Consider the following 21,705-nt stretch of genomic DNA (forward strand, 5'->3'; position numbering starts at 1 on the left):
CTATCTTGGTTATGCCAGTGTACCAGAGATTGGTGCTAGCCCACGTGAATGTTGGAAGAAGGTGGAAGACCTTCCACCAACATTCACGGGGTCGCTACATCCCTAACTCTTCCAGAATGCAAGTGTTCTTCCAGTAGCCCCTCCTGGATGTAGTTATGGGGTCGCTACATCCGTTAGTTGGGCATTGGGACTAGTAGTAGTAGTAGTAGTAGTAGTAGTAGTAGTAGTAGTAGTAGTAGTAGTAGTAGTAGTAGTAGTAGTAGTAGTAGTAGTAGTATATACATCTTTTTGAGACACCCTTTAAAATGTGTAAACATCTTTGAGATACCCTGAAAAACAAAAATATACAAGCAGAATTTTTTAATTTAATTACTCTAACAGGGCTTCTGTTACCCTTTTTCAGTCTTGGTTTCTCACTTTATCCTCTGTGGTTTGAGCTGAAAAGTTTTGCATGGGAAGGTTCAATGTGTCTGCTCTGGAAGTCAGCAACGACGCAGAAGCCAGGCTGCTTCCTGGGATGGAGCAACCGGGTTGAAAATCAGAACAACTTCCACGAGCAGCAGGCGGCAAGCTTGGAGAGCAATCTTCCTGCAACCTCTGATGTTTACAGTCTGAATGTTCAAGGGCACTCAATCTTCGCCTGTTGTGGTCGCAAGATAAAAACACTATGTACTGTATATACACATACAGATTTCATAAAATAACAATGCAGTTATATGACTGTGGACAATATTAGGGTTAGTCAACTAACAATGCAGTCAAACAAACAGCAACATCTTTACATACAGTCACGTGAAAAAGTAAGTGCACCCCATGTAATGTTTTGACTTTTTCAACATATTTCAACATACAGCTATTTGATCTTCATTTCAACAATATTGATAGATAAACGTGATATAATATAACAAATACCATGAAACATTTACATTTTGTAGTCCATTGTATAATTTAAATAAACATAAATGCAAATTTCGCATGTGGAAAAAGTAAGTACACCCTTGGCTCGAATAGGTGGTATTGCCCCCTTTGGCAGAAACAACCTCAAGTAGGCGTTTCTTATAACTGTCCACCAATCTCTGACATCGACTGGGAGAAATTTTTGCCCACTCCTCCATGCAGAATCCTTTCAGCTGTGCGATGTTTGAGGGGTTTCTTGCATGCACAGCTCGTTTCAAATCCCCCCACAACATCTCGATGGGATTTCGATCCTGGCTTTGACTTGACCATTCCAGAACCCTCCATTTCTTTCTTGTCAGCCATTCCTTGGTGGATTTACTGGTATGTTTAGGGTCATTGTCATGTTGCAAGGTCCACCTTTGGTTGAGCTTCAACTTTCCGACAGATGGCCTCACATCATCCTCAAGCACCCACTGGTACAATGAAGAATTCATAGTGGATTCTATGATGGTGAGCTGCCCAGGCCCTGATGCAGCAAAGCTGCCCCAAACCATAATATTTCCACCACCATGCTTTACAGTTGATATCAGGTTCTTGTGGTCAAATGCTGTCTTTGGTTTTCACCAAACATGTCTTCTGGTACTGTGGCCAAATAGCTCTGCCTTTGACTCATCTGTCCAGAGCACATTGTTCCAGAAGTACTGGTCTTTGCCTAGGTGTTCATTGGCAAACTTTAGTCTTGCCCTGATGTTCTTTCTGGACAGCAAAGGTTTCCTCCTGGCACACCTCCCATGTAGATCAAATTTGTGCAGCCTCTTTCTAATGGTAGACTCATGCACTTTGACATCAACAGTGGCAAGAGCTACCTGTAGGTCCCGTGATGACATTCTGGGGTTCTTAGAGACTTCTTTCAGCATCTTGCGGTCTGCTCTCGGGCTGAACCTGCTGGGGCGGCCTGGCCTGAACAAGTCGGCAGTTGTTTGGAATCTTCTCCACTTGTAGATGATCTTCCGGACAGTCGAATGATTGATTTCAAATTGTTTGGAGATCTTTTTAAATCCCTTCCCAGACTCGTAGGCATCTCTAACCTTCTTTCTGAAGGCCTCAGAGAGCTGTTTTGATCTCGGCATGGTGACGCCGCACACTTCAACAACAAAGAGCAAACCAAACGAAATGTCTGAGATTTAAATAAGACAGGTTCCTCCAAGATCCTCTCTAACGATGTTCCAATCATTTGCACCTGAGCTGGTGCGCACCTGATTCTAATTTTAGATATTTGAAGTAGTGATAAATGTCGGGGTGTACTTACTTTTTCCACATGCGAAATTTGCATTTATGTTTATTTAAATTATACAATGGACTACAAAATGTAAATGTTTCATGATATTTGTTATATTATATCACCTTTATCTATCAATATTGTTGAAATGAAGATCAAATAGCTGTATGTTGAAAAAGTCAAAACTTTACATGGGGTGTACTTACTTTTTCACGTGACTGCATATAAGATTATAGGCTCATGGAAGTACAAAGTGACAGGGTTAAAAGGAAACATAGTGACAATGGAGCAGGGAGCACAAGCAAGGGAATGAACTCACAAAAGAGGAAAAAGGTGGGGTTTAGAGGATAGGGACAGTAACCTGCAAGAAAGAGGGATGGTTGATCGGGGTACAAAAGATAATGGGTAGGGATGTGGAATGACACGGGATGATTGTTCACAACCTGTCTGAAGCCCTGGAAACAAGAGTGTGATTGAAGATCCTCTGGACTCCAGTTTCATAAATGGGAGAAAAGAGTAACAAAACAGTGAGGAACAGTCGGATTTTGGGAATACAACCAGGAGGGGTTACTGGAAGAACACTTCCATTCTGGAAGTTAGGGTAGTTTGAAGGGCTGAGAGACAGCAGATGGAGAAGGTATCAAAAACATCATGGAACAAAAAGGTGGGTTCATTTTATGTTTTTATAAATAAATTTAGAAAAAATGGCAACTTCATGCATCCTCCTTCAGTGGCATCAGTAAAAGGTTTAAAACTATCCAGAACGAGAGCGCATACCTCCACCAGGCTGATAAGTTCACATTTTGTGTTTCACTGATAGGCCGGATCTGGATTCGGACCTGAACCAAAATTTAAATCGGCTTGTTCTCGTCACCTAACCAACTCATCCACCAAGTTTTGTCATAACTCATCAACAACGTTTTGAGATATCATACTACATGTCGTTTTTGGCCCTCTCTCAATTGAAGGCGAAGAATCATTTCATAAATTAAAAAGTGCTCGTATCCGGATTCGGATCTTCACCAAATTTGAATCAATTCGTCCTAGTCAACAACTTAAGATATCCTGCACAAAAAGACAAACATACAGGAGTGAAAACATAACCTCCGTCCATCTTCAGTGGGTGGAGGTAACAACTGGATATAACCCTCCCTCTTCTTATTTTCTCTTTTCCTTACAAAAAATGGTGAATATTCAGTTTAAATGCAAAATAAGTTTTGTGAATAGATTTTGCCATCCTGAATACCGAGATACGCATCCACCCTCATCATTCACAAGACCTTTTCTTGATGGTGTTGCAAATACAAGCGCCAATTTCTGTCTTCTCCCTTCTGGACATAATACAAGGCAAAAACAAATATTTTTGTCTTCTTCAACATTACATTTTGTTGTGCAATTTTATGGAATATATCCCAACTCTGGTAGCCACTACATTTTCACATAAAATTGAGGCCTTACTACCGAAATTGCTGCATCATGCGAGATGGAAATTGTGGAGAGGGAAGAGTTATTGTTTTTCTTTACAGCATTTAATGGGAAGTTGCATTGCGAGTAAATGTCACCGAGTTACACACTCGGCAACCTTCTTGCAATTTGACCCATTTAGCCTTGGTTAGATTTGTACGATGGGATGATGAATGCACACTTGCCTTCGAGCTGTCTAGACTGGGTTTGACTCCTGACCCAACTATCAACTGTCTGATTGGTGCTTCACATGCAGGGCATTGCATCGCAAAGTGAGTCATCCCTGTGATGGACATTTATCTTGGTGACCATCTGCTAGCATTAGCTTGAGGAAGTTAATTATCACACAAAGATTGGGTGACTCATCAAAAGGCACTCTGAACAAATTACAAATTTCTTCCCAAATCGGCGACAGTGACGAAACATAGGTATGTTTGGCTAGCCGGTATAGGTATGTTTGGCTAGTGGGACAAATCGTTGTGGACCCAGATGGAATTAAAGGAAGATGGAAAAGATATATGGAAATGCTGTTGAATACAGAGAATGAATGGGATGACAACATAGAGAGTAACCAAGTTTTAGGACCGGCAGAGAAGATAACTGAGAAGGAAGTTGAGGAAGTGATAAAAGCAATGAAGAGTAGAAAAGCGCGAGGGCCGACGGGAGTTGTGGGAGATATTGTTACGTCGGTGAAGGTAGCAATATGTAGAGCCAGATAGATCTGTGTAGGTAGGTATTCGTCTGTCGCGGTAAGGAATCTACCCTGTAATAAGTTTCATGTGGAGGCGTTTTGTCGGTAAGGAGTATACTCGTGAACCTACCAGGAGGTTTGTGTGTTAAGTAGAGTTAGGGATTAAAGAGTAGCACCCTTGTGTGTCTCACCTGGTCAGCCAAACCTTTGTCCCTTTTGGCACCACAACCACTTAGACACTTAATTAGGATCTTTATTGCAACACTAAATAACGATTCCCTTTCCCTGACATGACTGTGAAAGACGAACAGGCAAGGAAACAAAGCCAGGGCACCGCCACCGGTTGCACCTCCGACGGGCCTAACCAGATCGACTGCCACGCGCTATGACCACGGAACAGAGAACGAGTGTTGGGGGTAGCGCGGTATGAAGGGGCCTGAGCGAGCCAACGAGTAGGTGGAAGACACTGATTGGTTGGTAGCGCGCCAGGGCTGACGTCACCGGCCAGGAGATATTAGCGAGTGCCAAACGCCATTTTTGGGCAGTTGGCTCGAGAGAGAGAGAGACACGAGAGGGAGAGCACGAGAGTTGGTGAAGTTGGTCTGGAAAGAGCACGAGAGTTGGAAAGAGAGCAGAGCGAGGAGAGAGAGGAGAGAGAGGAGAGCGAGGAGAGGAGGGGAGAGAGAGGGGAGAGAGAGGGGAGAGAGAGGGGAGAGAGAGGGGAGAGAGAGGGGAGAGAGAGGGGAGAGAGAGGGGAGAGAGAGAGGGGAGAGAGGGGAGAGAGGGGAGAGGGGGGAGAGGGGGGAGAGAGAGGGGGGAGAGAGGGGAGAGAGGGGGGAGAGGGGGGAGAGGGGGGAGAGAGAGGGAGAGAGGAGAGAGAGGGGAGAGAGGAGAGAGAGGAGAGAGAGGAGAGAGAGGAGAGAGAGGAGAGAGAGGAGAGAGAGGAGAGAGAGAGTGGGAGTGGAGTAGTTGAGTTGCTCTCTTGGTGTTTGGACGTTTTCTCTGCTCTTCTTCGTCTTGTGCAGCCCGAGTCGGGTCGTGGCCCGGGTGGAGTTCGCTTGCTTTTGACCTCGTTTGGGGTCGCCAGCCTGCGTTGGACGCGCGGTGCTTTTCCTGGTGCTGGGAGCGGTGCTAGTGCTTGAAGCGGTGCTTGTGCTTGGAACGGTGCTGGTGCTTGGAGCAGTGCTCGGTGCTTTGGAGCTTGGTGCACGGACCTCGTGAGCGGCGGGAGGCTTGGAGCGAGGGGCCTCGTGGTGTGCGGCGGAGCTTGGAGCCGCGTGGGGGAGAATACCCTGAAAGATGACAAGACAGATAAGCTCGCACACCACAGACGCACATAACGAATGTATTTCTTTTGTTAATCCATTCCTGTGTCTCGTTTCACGAAATCTGTGTGGGGACGTCCCGATTAGGATATTCTATTACCGGCGCATGCTTTTTCCTGTCCTTGCCTTTTTCCTTCAATAAACCCTTGTATTATTTTGCTTCCCCTGTTAAACCTGTGCCCGGTTGAATTAATTTCCCTGCAGGATCGAAGCTGCCGTCGTTTCACCAAGGTAAGCGCTTTTGCCGCAGCCTCCATTTTCCTTCTTCCTCCCGTGCGACATAGTAAAATCCGTATTGGTTGTTGCCTCCGAATAAACCGTTTAGGCCTATCCGCGATCTTCTGGTGTTAACCCGGAGTCGTGCGACAACTGGTATCAGGAGTGAGATTTGAACCCCGTAGTAAAATTTGGTGTCAAGGAGTGTGGAGAATTTGGAAAGAAATTTTTTGGAGTCGGAGGCGATAGTGTGGAGAATTTGGAAAGAAATTTTTTGGAGTCGGAGGCGATAAAATTTGCATCGTCGATTGGTGCGCGGGACGCGAACAGCGCGTCAGTTAAAATTTAATTTTATTCCGGTTGGAAAAGCCGAGCGGGGAAAGCGACCTCCTTTAGGGAGGAGGAGGTGAGTGGTATGGAAGAAGGGATGGAAGATGCGGGAATTCTTGGGAGTGAGTCGGAAGTAGAGGGGGTAGAGGGTCGTCGGAACTTTCCCCGCCACAGGGACGGCCCCCATAGACACCCAGGCCTTAATGCAAATTATGGCGCAATTGGAAAATAACATGAGGGAGAACAGTGAGCGAGCCAGTCGGGAATTGAATGACAAAATTGGGGGATTGGAAAATAACATGAAAGAAAGGAAGGATGGATTGGAAAATAAAATGGGAGAAATTAATAACAAAATGGAGTCCCGGGGGAATGAACTAAAAGGAGAAATGAAGAGATTTGGTGCAATTGGGGACTAGGAGCAGCCAAGGGTGGCAGAAATTCATTCGGAAAGGGGGAAGCCAAATTGGGAATTGCACCGCGAACAGCATATGAAGAGGTGAATGTGGAATGCGCACAGGTGAATGGGGAATGCCTACAGGTAAACGGGGAGTGCTCACAGGTGAGCGTGGAGTTCCGAGAGGTGAAGGGAGAATTAAATGGTAATGGGGAATGTTTCCCACCTACTGGCCTGGTTGTGTATCGGGACCGGGTGGATGCCACAACACACCAACAGGGGGAGAAATTGGAATCCTTGCTGTGCCAGGGCGGTGGTTCAGAGCAAGAGGGGGTAGAATCATTGGGGGTCCGTGCGATGGAGCCGGACCGGGTATTTATTGGGGATATTGGGGAAGACCTGTCAGAGCCGGAATTGATGGGGGGTGATGATGAGGATGATGTGATTCAGCGGCTGGGGACCTGGGACAGTCCCATGGAGGTAGAGGTTGACCGGGCCCAAAGGAGCCTGGGTGATGAGGAGAGTTGGTCTGAGGAGGTGGTTGAGGTGACCAAGGGGACCCTCACCTTACACTGCAATTTGGAAACAGAGGCTCCAAAATTACACAACCAGTTGGGGGAGTGTGTTGGCTCTGGGCTGGATTTGGATCTTCGAGGATCGGGAGATCGAGCCTCAGATGATTTGGTCCCCGTAGGGAATGTGGACCAGCTGCAGGAAGGGGCAGAACAACCTGGGGTTGTTACCTGCAGCTGTGGTTTGGCAGTGGAGATAAAAAAAATTTTAAAGAAAATCTAAAAGAAAATTTAAATGGGAAATTGTTTTGGAGCAACCTTGGTTGGAGTTGGTCCCCGGGCTGCAGGATTTGGACCAGGAGAGGTCATTGGGGATGGCCTCGGGCAAAACTTGCCCCTTTTAAAATTTGGGAATGCCAGCCATTGGGGCCATGGGGGGCTGTGCTGGCAAGATTTGGACGTGGGGTCCAGCCTTGGGTGTCGAGGTATGACCTGGGCCGCACGGGGGGTCTGGTGGAGTGTGGTGTCCCCTTGCCCGTCGGGGCGCCATGGTGGCTGGTGGCTCGGGCCGGCAGGGTCACCGGACCCTGGTGGGGGTTAAGACCTCCAGGGGGTCTGAGGTGGTTTCTCACGCCTGGGATGGCATATATTGAGGACCACTAGGGGGAGGTGTTATGGGTCGCGCTTTGGTGGTGGCACCGCGGACGGCCAACTTGGGCCTGATGTGTTGACCGCCCGGGCATGCGGCCTGACACCCTCTCCCTGAGACTCTGGGACAGCCAGCATGTGGTGACCTGACATGCTGTGCTGGGCTATGGACGCGGGTTGAACCGAATGGACAGGAATGAGACAGCCTGCCGGTCAACCATTGGGGCATCTGTGGAACGTGATGGTGTGAGAGTGACCTTCCACAGATGTTCCGTTCTGATTTATGGACTCTCAGTTTGGGAAGAGAGCCATGGGGGATGTGAATCGGGAATGTGTAACGAGCCGAGCATATGGGCCAAGCTCGGCTGGCATGTATAGGGCAAAGCATCTTTCTTTGGTTGAGATTAGTGAAATGTGGAAAAATGTTTGGCAGGGGTAATCTGAGGTTTGGATGTAAATTTAAAGGTGAATTTTGTGAAGAGAAATGGTGGTCACTCCACAGTGACACCATTATTGATCCAGGTGTGTAGACCAAAGTGTTGGAGGCTGTGATAAAATTGATAGGGTAGCAGGACACAGCTTTCAACTGGTTGCGGGGGCGACTGTGCCGATATTTGGGACGCGGGATCATGGGGATGTAGTTGTGTAGCCTGAGGGTCAACGTGGTGCTTTGCGTGTCCGAGGTGTGTGGACCATGTCTTCTGGGTGGGTCTCCTGGTGGAGCATTTCTGTTGACTGGACCTTGGTGTGGTCAAGTGTGGGTGAGCACTGGGCGGGCTGCAGTTCTGTGCTCGGACTGGGGGATGATGTGGAGGTGCATGGGACATGGCTGTAGGGATGCCACGCACTGCGACCGTGCCCCCCAGGGCCGAGGTTGTGCGTGCGGTAGTGTTTTGTGGCAGCAGGTGCTCACAACATTGCCCAGCTGGGGCTGGTGCAGCTGTGTTCCTCGCAGGGGGGGGGGGGGGGCGAAGGATGGATGGTGGGTCGCACCCTTATGGACGCCCATGGGCCATGTTGGCTTTTTGACTGCTCACCTTGTCCCGATGACCCTTGCACAGTAGAGGTGCAGAGCTGTCGTTGGCACTGGTAGTTGTGTAGTGATGATCACCGTTTGATGCGGATCGACATACCTGCCAGTGTCGTGGGGACAAAAGAGAAATCTGGAAAAATTTGGTAGGCCCAATGATAAATTTTGGGATTTTTGAAGGGTGGATGGCACTTTGTGTCCGACCAACCGGAAGTTACCTGTACATCAAGGTAGGGGTAAGGCCTTGATGGTTACTGTCCCAGGCTGCAGGACTTGCTTATAGAAATTTTGGGGATATGTAATTTGGAGATGGGAGGCAGGTGAGACTGATGACATGGTCGGTGAGGGGGATGGAATGTGTGCCACAGAGTCTTGTGGGTGGCGTTTGTGTTGGTGTTGTGGTAAGGTGTTTTCATGTGGTCGTGAGGTTGGAGGAAATAAGTGAGTGATGATTATTGTGTTGGAAATGGAATTGTATTGGTTAAATGTGAACTAGGGGATTTCACATGGAGCAGGCCATGGCAACTTTTTGTAACACCTTTTGAACCATCTTTTCTGGAATTGTGCAGAGTTGTGCTGGAGAATTGAATGGCAGCGGGGGAGGAAGTGTGTTTTGGGGATCTTGTGGGTGGGGAAGGTGTGTGTGTCCGCAGGTACGGATCAAGCTCTGAGGAACGATGCCTGCGGCCCCCCTCTACGGAAATTACCCCTGGCAGCCGGTGGTATCTGGAAATTGGAGCTCGTCGGTGGAGGGTCTGGTTGGGCGCCGTGGGGTAACGGAGATACCCGGTGACCCGTGTAGCAGCGCGGAAGCAGGCCAGGGAGGAGCCTGGTGTGTGGAGACCCTCACCGGTGGGGTAACGGCGGAAAGGGCTATTGGGCTGTCACGGGGCCAAGAGGTAAAGGGGGGGGGGGGGCAATGAACTTGTAAGTCGGTTGACTTGTTTTTGGGACTGCGGGCACCACAGCCTAAAGCGCCCCACCATCTTTTTGTGCGGTACCTCCCCGCTGCCTAGTTAAGGAATGCACACATGTATATGACATCAATGCCATGGTCCTGCCGGGGGGTGAAATAAGTGCTTGAAATGATTTGGTGTCGTATTGATTTTTGGAATGAGTATGCGTGGATAAGGGGTTTGTGTTGAATGAATGTGGGCGAAATCCACCGAGCCATGTCACTCACCTGTAACATCTGGACAGGGCCCGCGGAAATTTAGGGGCGCATTGGGGATGGCCCGAGGGTAAGGTTGCGTCTTGTGGCATCCACCGGGGGTTGTAGTCTGTAGACCGGGGTTGTATAAATGTTCACAGAGTTTTGAATTTCTGAGTAAGGTTAAGGTTTGTGGTTAAGTTAGTTTTGGTGTGTTGTTTGTTTCCTCCCTCCGCAGGAGCAACGAATATTTGAAAATGTACATATTTGCTTGCATGGTTGTTAAGGGGTTTAGCATGTTAAGGAGTATAAGTAGGACGTCCGACTCACTTCCCACAGCCTTCCTGATTTATTTCATAGGTTAATTAAGTGTGAGACAGTCAGTGTTAAGGCTGGGATGGTAGTTCCAGGGGGGAGCGGGGGGGGCTGTGTTATGTCGGTGAGGGTAGCAATATGTACAGCAAGATAGATCTGTGTAGGTAGGTATTCGTCTGTCGCAGTAAGGAATCTACCCTGTAATAAGTTTCATGTGTAGGCGTTTTGTCGGTAAGGAGTATACTTGTGAACCTACCAGGAGGTTCGTGTGTTAAGTTGTTAGGGATTAAAGAGTAGCGCCCTTGTGTGTCTCACCTGGTCAGCCAAACCTTTGTCCCTTTTGGCACCGCAAGCACTTCGACACTTAGTTAGGATCTTTATTGCAACACGAAATAACGATTCCCTTTCCCTGACATGACTGTGAAAGACGAACAGGCAAGGAAACCATGCGAGGGCACCGCCAATGGGCGCCGCCGCCGGTTGCACCTCCGACGGGCCTAACCAGATCGACTGCCATGTGCTATGACCACAGAACAGAGACCGAGTGTTGGGGTGGCGTGGTAGGAAGGGGCCTGAGCGAGCCAACGAGTCGGTGGAAGACACTGATTGGTTGGTAGCGCGCCAAGGCTGACGTCACCGGCCAGGAGATATTAGCAAGCGCCGAACGCCATTTTTGGGCAGTTGTTTCGAGTAAGAGAGACGAGAGGGAGAGCACGAGAGTTGGTCGAGTTGGTCTGGAAAGAGCACGAGAGTTGGAAAGAGAGAGAGAGAGGAGAGAGAGAGAGAGAGAGAGGAGGAGAGAGAGAGAGAGAGGAGAGAGAGAGAGAGGAGAGAGAGAGAGAGAGAGAGAGAGGGGAGAGAGAGAGAGAGAGGAGAGAGAGAGAGAGGAGAGGAGAGAGAGGAGAGAGAGGAGAGAGAGGAGAGAGAGGAGAGAGAGGAGAGAGAGGAGAGAGAGGAGAGAGAGGAGAGAGAGGAGAGAAAGGAGAGAAAGGAGAGAAAGGAGAGAGAGAGAGAGAGAGAGAGAGGGAGGGGGGGAGGGTGAGGGAGAGGGAGAGGGAGAGGGAGAGGGAGAGAGAGAGAGAGAGAGAGAGAGAGAGAGGGGGAGAGGGGGAGTTGAGTAGTTGAGTTGCTCTTTTTTTTTTCTTCTTTTTTTTTACTGAATCGAGGCTCGTGAAAGAGCTGACAACCGCGAGGGAAAGACAGCACTGGGGGCCCGCGAGGGAAAGACAGTACAGGGGGACCGCGAGGGAAAGACAGCACAGGAGGACCGCGAGGGAAAGACAGCACAGGGGGACCGCGAGGGAAAGACAGTACAGGGGGACCGCGAGGGAAAGACAGCACAGGGGGACCGCGTGGGAAAGACAGTACAGGGGGACAGCGAGGGAAAGACAGCACAGGGGGACCGTGAGGGAAAGACAGCACAGGGGGACCGCTAGGGGAAAGACAGCACAGGGGGACCGCGAGGGAAAGACAGCACAGTGGGACCGTGAGGGGAAGACAGCACAGGGGGACCACGAGGGAAAGACAGTACAGGGGGACCGCGAGGGAAAGACAGCACAGGGGGACCGCGAGGGAAAGACGGCACAGGGGGACCGCGAGGGAAAGACAGCACAGGGGGACCGTGAGGGAAAGACAGTACAGGGGGACCGTGGGGAAAAGACAGTACAGGGGGACCGCGAGGTAAAGACAGCACAGGGGGACCGTGAGGGAAAGACAGCACAGGGGGACCGCGAGGGAAAGACAGCACAGGGGGGCCGTGAGGGAAAGACACTAAACCAACACATGCACCAAAACAACACATGCAACCAACCAACACATCCACCAAACCAACACATCTGCCAAACCAAAACATTTGCCAAACTAACACAACCGCCAAACTAACACATACATCAAACTAACACATCCGCCAAACCAACACATTCGCGAAACGAACACATTCGCCAAACTTACAATTCGCTAAACCAACACATCCGCCAAACTAACACATGCACCAAACCAACACATCCGCCAAACTAACACATGCACCAAACTAACACATCCGCCAAACTAACACATTCTTCAAACTAACACATTTGTCAAACTAACACATTCGCCAAACTAACACATTCGTCAAACCAATGCATGCACCAAACCAACACATGCACCAAACCAACACATCAACCCAAGCAACACGTCCACCAAATCAACACATCCACCAAACCAACACATCCGCCAAAACAACACATGCACTAAACCAACACTTGCACCAAACCAACACATGCACCAAACCAACACATCCACCAAACCAACACATCCGTCAAACCAATGCATGCACCAAACCAACACATCCGCCAAAACAACACATGCACCAAACCAACACATCCACCAAACCAACACATCTGCCAAACCAAAACATCTGCCAGACTAACACATTTGCCAAAAAAACACATCTGCCAAACTAACACATCAGCCAAACTAATACATTCACCAAACTAACACATTCGCCAAACCAACACATCCACCAAACCAACACATCCGCCAAACTAACACATATGCCAAACTAACACATGCACCATACCAACACATCCGCCAAACTAACAGATTCGTCAAAGTAACACATCCGTCAAAGTAACACATCCGCCAAACCAACACATCCGCCAAACTAACTCTTTCGTCAAACTAACACATTCGCCAAACTAACACATTCGCTAAACCAACACATTCGCTAAACCAACACATCCGTTTCGCTAAACCAAACAATAATATATGCTCATTGATGTCATTTGTGTGCTTCCCTTGTCTGCTTGTTCCCCTACCTCCGTCAGTTGGTCAATCTGCTATTAAAAGTGGTATGTGCACTCCAGGAAAATCTCATATAATTGAGTGAAGCTGTACAAATAATATCACATTTGTACAGAGGCTGTAGAGTTAGTTTAACTTGAAATGTAAATTACTATAAATTAACATACGCCTTCTGCGCATGCGCAAGATTGGAGGTCTCATCTCTTCAAAGCTGTCCATGCGCGCTCGCTTTCGAAGTTAAGTAACTTTTCACAATTGTATTTTTGTCGAAACTGGTCTTGTATGTACCTATTGGGGTGTCTTGAATAGTATTCTTGGCGTTGGTTTTTCATACCTGTGTACAGAATCGTCGGTCTCTCTTATCGCGTATTCTGAGGCCTAAGTGTAGTACTAGGCTACTGTGTCCGACCTTGGCTTGAGGATTTGTTTTTGTCTCAGCGGTTCTTCGATCGCGCTGCAATTACTTTCTGGTCTCTGATTTTCCCGGTCTTTTCACCCCATACTTCCTTGTTTTAAAATCTCCTCAAAAAAAAAAAACCAAAAAAATATTTCCTTCTGTTCTTATTCGTTTATTCGTTCTTATTTGTTCGTTCGTTCTTCGACCACGTTGTTTGTGATCACGTGATCACATTGTTAAAAAATGTCTAATCTGTCCCCTGAAGACCTGTATTCTGTCATATTCTATAACACCTTTTTCTTCTTCTTCTATAAAAGGATGCTTTCGACTTGCTCACCAAATCTATTCATTCCAAAAAAAAATTCCATCTCTTATAGTGCATCTTTCATTCATTCCCTAAACTCTCCAGCACTCAACCCATCGTTCAGTGTCCTCAAACGTATTTTTGACTCGAATGTCTCAAGAAACTCATTTTGCAATAAATGTTCGTTTCCCATTAATCGTACACTTTTCAAAATCCAATCTCACCCCTCCCCTCCAAATCTTCCCCATCACCCCTCCCCTCCAAATCTTCCCCATCACCCCTTCCCTCCAAAACTTCCCCATCACCCCCTTCACTCCAAATCTTCCCCATCACCCCTCCCCTTCAAAACTTCCCCATCACCCCTCCCCTCCAAATCTACCCCTTTGCCCCTCCCCTCCAAATCTTCCCAATCACCCATCTCTTTCAAATTTTCCCCCTTGCCCCTCCCCTCCAAATCTTCCCCATCACCCATCCCTTTCAAATCTTCCCCCTTGCCCCTCCCCTCCAAATCTTCCCCATCACCCCTTCCCTCCAAAACTTCCCCATCACCCCTCCCCTCCAAAACTTCCCCATCACCCCTCCCCTCTAAATCTACACCCTTGCCCCTCCCGTCCAAATCATCTCCATCACCCATCTCTTTCAAATCTTCCCCCTTGCCCCTCCCCTCCAAATCTTCCCAATCACCCATTCCTTTCAAATCTCCCCCCACACCCCTCCCCTCCGAGACTCTCCCTCGCTCCTCCCCTCCTAGACTCCCCTCTCACCCATCCTCCTCAAAGAGTCCTCCCCGCTTCTTCTCCCTTCCAACTTCATCTCCCTCAACCTTCTGCCTCGCTCTTCCCCCTCGTCAAATAACACCTCGCTGCGCCTCTCCCAATCACCATCAAACCTTTTGTCCGCCCCATTCTTCCCTTTCTCTAAGCTATTCTGTAATCTCTGACACACCTTCAACAGCTCTCCCTACCTCTTCCTCCTCTTCCACATCTTACCCTACTGCTCCCCCCCCCCCCCCCCTGTTCTGTATCCGATGCTCCCCTTTCCTCTTCCTTAACAGTATGGACCTCAAACATCCGGGGCCTTCGCTCAAACTTGTCTGATCTCTCCATACAGGTTGCTTCTGACAAACCAGACGTGATCTGCTTAACATAAACTTTCCTCCTTCATGATGTCTCTGATTCCTTGGTATCTCTCCCAGGTTACTCCCTCCTCCGGTATGATAGACGTGAGCCTCGTCCTGGAGGTGGGGTTGCTATCTTTATAAAAAACTCTTCCTCACTCGCCCTGCACTGCCCTCTCTCCACCTCAACCCCAGGAATACCTTTGGCTACGGCTTCCCCTTCGCTCCCACCTTTTGTTCATATGTGTGTTGTACCGTCAACTAAACAGTGATGACTCCATCTACATCTCGCTGTCTGAGAATATGGACCAACTTCTATCTACCCATCCCAACTCTCTCTTTCTCATATGTGGTGATTTCAACTGTCACCATGCCAGTTGGCTGGGTGTGGGTACCTCTCTCACCAGCCATGGCTCTTCAGCAAAGGACTTCTGTGACTCACTGGGACTGACACAATCTGTCAATTTCCCGACCCGGATTTCAGTCAACGGAGCATCTTCTCTGCTGGACTTGGTTATGACTAACTTCCCTGAAAATGTCTGCTGCTCTTCTTCTGCTCCAATCGGCTCTTCTGATCATGTGCTTGTTAAAGTGGACATCTCTCTGACCATTCTCAGAGAGCCTCCTCAGCGTCGACGAGTCTGGCATTTCACTCAGGCCAACTGGCACGGTCTTCAAGCAGCCATCAATCATCTGGACTGGTCTCCCATCTCTACCACCTCTAACATCAACTCATCCTGGGAATTCTTCCAAAGTAAATTGCTCTCTCTCATGCACAGATTTATCCCATCTCGTCTTCAGTTGTCATACCCTTCCTCCCGTCCATGGTACACGGAATGTTGTGGTGAGGCTATTGCCCAGAAACAACTTGCTTTTGTCTCCTGGAAAGCAAATCCAACGGAAGGAAATCTCATTTCCTTTCACAAAGCCCGAAACAAGTGTGTGTCCACCCTCAGGAGAGCCAGGAAACAATATCACTCCGTTCTCAGGACCGAACTCTCTTATCTGTCTCCCTCTTCCAAATCCTGGTGGCGTCTGGTCAAATCTGTTTCTGGTGTTTGTTCCCCCTCCATCCCGTCCCTCACCTCAAATGGCCACACGGCTGACTCCGCACGTGAAAAAGCTGAATGCCTCAACTCTGTGTTTGCCTCTAAATCTTGTGTCCCAAACCCATCCCTCTCTGTACCCACCGTACCCAGTCGTACCCAGCTGCTCCTGGACTCTGTGTCCTTTCCTCCTGACAAGGTGGAAAAGTTTCTGTCAACCCTCGACTCAGATTCTGCAACTGGACATGACGGCATCAGCCCACGGGTCCTAAAATCCTGTTCTTCCGCTCTTTCACTCCCTCTCTCTGTTCTCTTCACCCTCTCTTTTGCTCAAGGTCATCTTCCATCTGCTTGGAAATCTGCCAACATCACCGCTTTGCACAAAAAAGGTGCAAAAACAGATCCCAGCAACTACAGACCAAACAGCCTTCTCCCAATTATCAGCAAAGTCATGGAATCCATCATTGCTTCAGATATGAAATATTTCCTCTTCTCCAATGGCTTGATCTCTGATCATCAATTTGGTTTCAGACCTGGACACTCTACTCTGGACATGCTGCTTCTGCTTTCTCAACAATGGATGGAGGACCTCAATGCCAAACAGGAAATTAGAGCAGTCTCCCTTGACATATCACGTGCCTTCGATACGGTCTGGCACCCTGCTCTGCTCACCAAACTCTCCTCTTTTGGTATCCATGGAAATCTCCACGCATGGCTGGCGGACTTCCTCTCTCGTCGTAGTCAACGTGTGGCCCTGAATGGGTTTCTCTCATCTCCTCTTCCTGTTCAGGCTGGAGTTCCACAAGGCAGTGTTCTGGGCCTTGTGCTTTTTCTGGTCTTCATCAATGATCTCTCTGACTCTCTTGAAAATCCTCTGTATCTCTTTGCTGATGACTCTACTCTCTCTCGCTCCATTCTTCATCCCTCAGATCGGCAGTCTGCAGCCTCCTCACTCTCTGCAGACCTGGACAAAATCACAGACTGGGCAAACAAGTGGAACATGTCTTTCAATCCTGACAAATCTCACACTCTTAAGATGTCTCTCCGAAAAGACCGACTGGACAACCCTCCCATCCACTTTCTGAATAATCCTCTCCAAGAAGTTCTGTCACTCAAGCTTTTGGGTCTCACTATCTGCCATGATCTTTCCTGGGAAAACCACATTTCAAATCTGGCCTCCAAAGCCAGTCGCCGACTGGGCATCCTCCGTCGTGCGAAGTCCTTCCTTGGCACACCTGAGCTCCTCACCACATACAAAGCTTTCATCCGCAGCTCAATGGAATACTGCTCTCCCCTCTGGGCTGGTGCTCCTGCCTCACACCTAGCTCGTCTTCACGCTGTTGAAACCAAAGCATTCAGAATCATTGGAATCTCCCGTGATGAAGCTAACTCCAAGGGCCTCTCACTCACTCACCGCAGGCAGGTTGGTGGTCTTTCCGTCTTCTACCGACTCCTCTCTGGCCTTGCCCCCCCAGCTCTCTCTGGGCTCTGTCCCACAAATATTCCTACAGGTCGCACAAGATCTGCCTGCAACCCTCTTATGGTCAAACTGCCAAAATCAAGATTCTCTACTCACCTTCACTCCTTCATTCCTCTTTTCTCCCGCCTCTGGAACAAACTCCCTCACTCTCTTCAATCCCACTCCACCCTCCAGGTCTTTAAAACAGCTGTTCACCACCATCTCTTATCTTACCCCATCCAAAACCTTGATCTTTTCTTTTCTACCCCCGCTAATTTCACCCCAATTCCACTTTTTTGAAATACCAACTTCTGTCCTGGAAGTCCTTGGTGTTCTTGTGTTTTATACTTCCCCCCCCCCCCCCGCGCCTCCTCCCCCCCCCCCCCCCCCCGCGCCTCCTCCCCCCAAGCCCTCTCCCTTCCACACATCTCCCTGCTCTCAAATGTTATGTTTGTGTGCTTCCCCATCTTGTCTTCCGCTCCCTCTTTTTATATATTTTGTTTGTCTGGTCGATTTGTTTGTGAAGTAAATGTTAGCTCTTTCACGAGCCTCGATTCAGAATACAAAAAAACAAACAAAAAAAAAAACTAACAAATATCACGTTTGGTGTTCTCTCTTGGTTCCTGCACACAACACATGGCCACTTCCCATTCTTTCCACCTCACCACATGCTTTACCACTTGCCATCACCTTCGTCTTTCCGATATTCATCTTCAGACCTTCTGTCTCTATACATTCCTTCCACTTGTTCATCTTTTCCTTCAGTCCATCCATACTTTCCGCAATCAACACCAGATCATCTGCATACAACAACCCCCACGGTGAACCCTCCTTTACGTTCTCAGCCAGCACCTCCATCACAGCTACAAATAGTAATGGACTTAGTACCGACCCCTGATGCACTCCCACCTTCACCTCAAACTCACCAATGTTCCCGTCCTTCGTCCTTACAGCTGTGCGCGCTCTTTTGTACATTGCCATGACTACTCTGATCAACCATTCCTCCACTCCTAACTTCCTCAATGCCCATGTCAATACTTCGTGTGGAACCCTATCTAATACTTTCTCCAGATCAACAAACCCAAGAAACAACTTCTTCCTCTTCTCCATGTACTTCTCCTGCAACTGCCTCACAATAAAAAGCACATCTGTCGTTCCTCTTCCTGGCATAATTCCAAACTGCATTTCGTCGATCTTTACTTTCTTCCTTATCCTCCTCTCCAACACCCTTTCCAATACCTTCATTCCATGCTCCAATAACTTTATCGCATCATGCGTCCAACGCAGGCTGGCGACCCCAAACGAGGTCAAAAGCAAGCGAACTCCACCCGGGCCACAACCCCACTCGGGCTGTGCAAGGCGAAGAAGAGCAGAGAAAACGTCCAAACACCAAGAGAGATACCTTGGTGAACCAAACCTGCTGGCTGAGAACGTAAAGGAGGGTTTACCGTGGGGGGTTGTTGTATGCAGATGATCTGGTGTTGATTGCGGAAAGTATGGATGGACTGAAGGAAAAGATGAACAAGTGGAAGGAATGTATAGAGACAAAAGGTCTGAAGATGAATATCGGAAAGACGAAGGTGATGGCAAGTGGTAAAGCATGTGGTGAGGTGGAAATAACTGGGAAGTGGCCATGTGTTGTGTGCAGGAACCAAGAGAGAACACCAAACGTGATATTTGTTAGTTAATTTATCGTAATTTACATTTCAAGTTAAACTAACTCTACAGCCTCTGTACAAATGTGATATTATTTGTACAGCTTCACTCAATTATATGAGATTTTCCTGGAGTGCACATACCACTTTTAATAGCAGATTGACCAACTGACGGAGGTAGGGGAACAAGCAGACAAGGGAAGCACACAAATGACATCAATGAGCATATATTATTGTTTGGTTTAGCGAAACGGATGTGTTGGTTTAGCGAATGTGTTAGTTTGGCGAATGTGTTAGTTTGAGAGATACCTTTGAGAGATACCAAACACCAAGAGAGATACCTTGGTGAACCAAACCTGCTGGCTGAGAACGTAAAGGAGGGTTTACCGTGGGGGTTGTTGTATGCAGATGATCTGGTGTTGATTGCGGAAAGTATGGATGGACTGAAGGAAAAGATGAACAAGTGGAAGGAATGTATAGAGACAAAAGGTCTGAAGATGAATATCAGAAAGACAAAGGTGATGGCAAGTGGTAAAGCATGTGGTGAGGTGGAAAGAACTGGGAAGTGGCCATGTGTTGTGTGCAGGAAGGGTGTCGGGGTGAACTCCATTCAATGTACAATGTGCGCTGAGTGGGTTCATCAAAAATGTAGTGGTCTGAGAGGGTCATTAACCAGTGTGGCAGCTACATTCAAATGTAAGATGTGCACAGAGGGAGCTGCAGATGGAGGAAATGTTGAGTTGGATCTTGGAGATGGCGTGAAGCTGGAAGGTGTGAAAACATTTTGCTACCTCGGAGACATGCTGAATGGAGGAGGTGGATCAGACTCAGGAACGGTTGCTGGAGTGAGATGTGCATGGAAGAAGTTTCGGGACCTGAGTGGCGTGCTGATGAGGAGGGGAGTGTCATTGAAGCTGAAGGGAAAGATGTATGCTGCATGTGTGAGAAGTGTTATGATTTATGGGAGCGAGACATGGGTAATGAACGTAGAGCAGCAACGAAGGCTGGAAAGGGTGGAAATGCAAATGATTCGGTGGATGTGCGAGTATCGTTGAGAGAGAGTAAGACAAATGATGAATTGCGAAAGATGATGGGAATAGAGCCTGTGATTGATGCTGTGAAGAGGAACAGGTTGAGATGGTTTGGTCATGTGTTGAGGAAGGATGAAAGTGACTGGTTGAGAACAGTGATGGAAATGAATGTAGAAGGAAGTAGAGGACGGGGAAGACCGAGAAAGACTTGGCTAAAGATGGTGGAAGAAGAAATGCGGGCAAGGGGGTTAACAAGGAGAGATGCAGAAAATATGGCAAAATGGAGAAGATCGTCATGGGGATCGCAAGGCTAACCCCCGCTCTAGCAGGGAAAATGGCCTTACAATGCATGTTGTGTTGTTGTTGTTGGCTAGCCGGTTCGTGAAAGGCATGGGTCAAACTTCCTCGGCCAATTCAATTGAATTTCCAAATTTCCATTCAATGCCGAACTGAAGCGTTTTGGGGTCGTTAAAGCTGTAGTAACCTCTTCTTGCCAAGACAAAGGGTAAATAAAGCCTGAAAAGTCAGCACCGTGTGACCTTTTGGGCGGATAAGTATTACTAATTTTACCTCCACCACCAAAGGTAAACGGCAGTTATTTATTCACCCCTGATTGTTTGTGTTTGTGCGTTTGTGAGCAGGATATCTCAAAAAGTTATGGACGGATTCAGACTCAAAACGTGGACAGATTGTTGTGTGACAAGGATTAATTGATTAAATTTTGGTGAAGATGCGGATCTGAATACTACAACTTTTAAGTGATTCTTCACCATTGAGTGGGCCAATCCAATATACACACGACTGCAGTGTGAATATCAACTCTCAGCATTTCTCAAACCTTCTCGCTGTTGCAGCTCCAGAAGAAGCATTGAACATAACAAAAGTCTTTGACACTCACCAAGAGATCTCGGCGGATCCTTTCTCAATGGAAGAACTGGATGCAGCTTTAGGTCAAATAAAGTGCGATAAAGCACCGGGCATGGATGGCCTTGGAGTCGAAACTTGGAAACTGCCTGATGTGAAGCCTATATTGTTACACTTCTGCAACAGAACACTTAATGGAGGTCACCCTAGTCAATGGGATTAAGCTGGAATAGTTCCCATTCACAAGAAATGTAATTTGGCATTTCCCACAAACTATCGTGGAATCAGCTTGACACAAACCGAAGCCAAAATTTACAACAAAATGTTGCTCAATTGCATTCGACCAACCATTGACCCAATGCTCCGCTTTAACCAAAATGCCTTTAGACAAAGTCGACCTACAGCTGGTCAGATTCTTGCACTGCGAAGGCTGGTTAAAGAAGCCAGAAACAACAAGCTGGACAGGGAGCTTGTGCTGTTATTTGTCGACTTTACAAAAGTGTTTGACTCAATAGACAGAGACGCTATGTTCAAAATACTACGTGCCTATGGTATACCGTCTAAGATAACAAACACGATCAGATGTATAATTGCACTTCTGCTGTTGTCCTCACACCTGATAGGCCAACTCGGGTATTTGACGTCACTGCGGGAGTACTGCAGGGCGACACTCTTCCAGTCTTCCACCTTTCTTGTTCATTATGGTGCTCGACTATGTGATGTGTACCGCATTGAAGGAGGAAGATGGTGTCACACTGCAATGTCACATGAGCAGAAGACACCCTGCTCAGAAACTATCT

The 21,705-nt window shown here is 48.0% G+C and overlaps 1 protein-coding gene across 3 annotated transcripts in view; it reads right to left on the reverse strand.

Moving 5' to 3' along the window:
* Window positions 1–21,705, reverse strand: part of TENT2 (terminal nucleotidyltransferase 2) — a 128,248-nt gene that overhangs the window by 49,565 nt on the left and 56,978 nt on the right. For all 3 annotated transcript variants that reach the window (XM_068122547.2, XM_068122546.2, XM_068122549.2), the window contains exon 4: window positions 418–640. In XM_068122547.2, the coding sequence (XP_067978648.1) occupies window positions 418–640 (223 nt within the window). The remainder of the gene's footprint in view (window positions 1–417; window positions 641–21,705) is intronic.

The sequence above is a fragment of the Myxine glutinosa genome, chromosome 7 (assembly GCF_964187855.1).
Source record: "Myxine glutinosa chromosome 7, kmMyxGlut1.1, whole genome shotgun sequence".
Classification (NCBI taxonomy): domain Eukaryota; kingdom Metazoa; phylum Chordata; class Myxini; order Myxiniformes; family Myxinidae; genus Myxine; species Myxine glutinosa.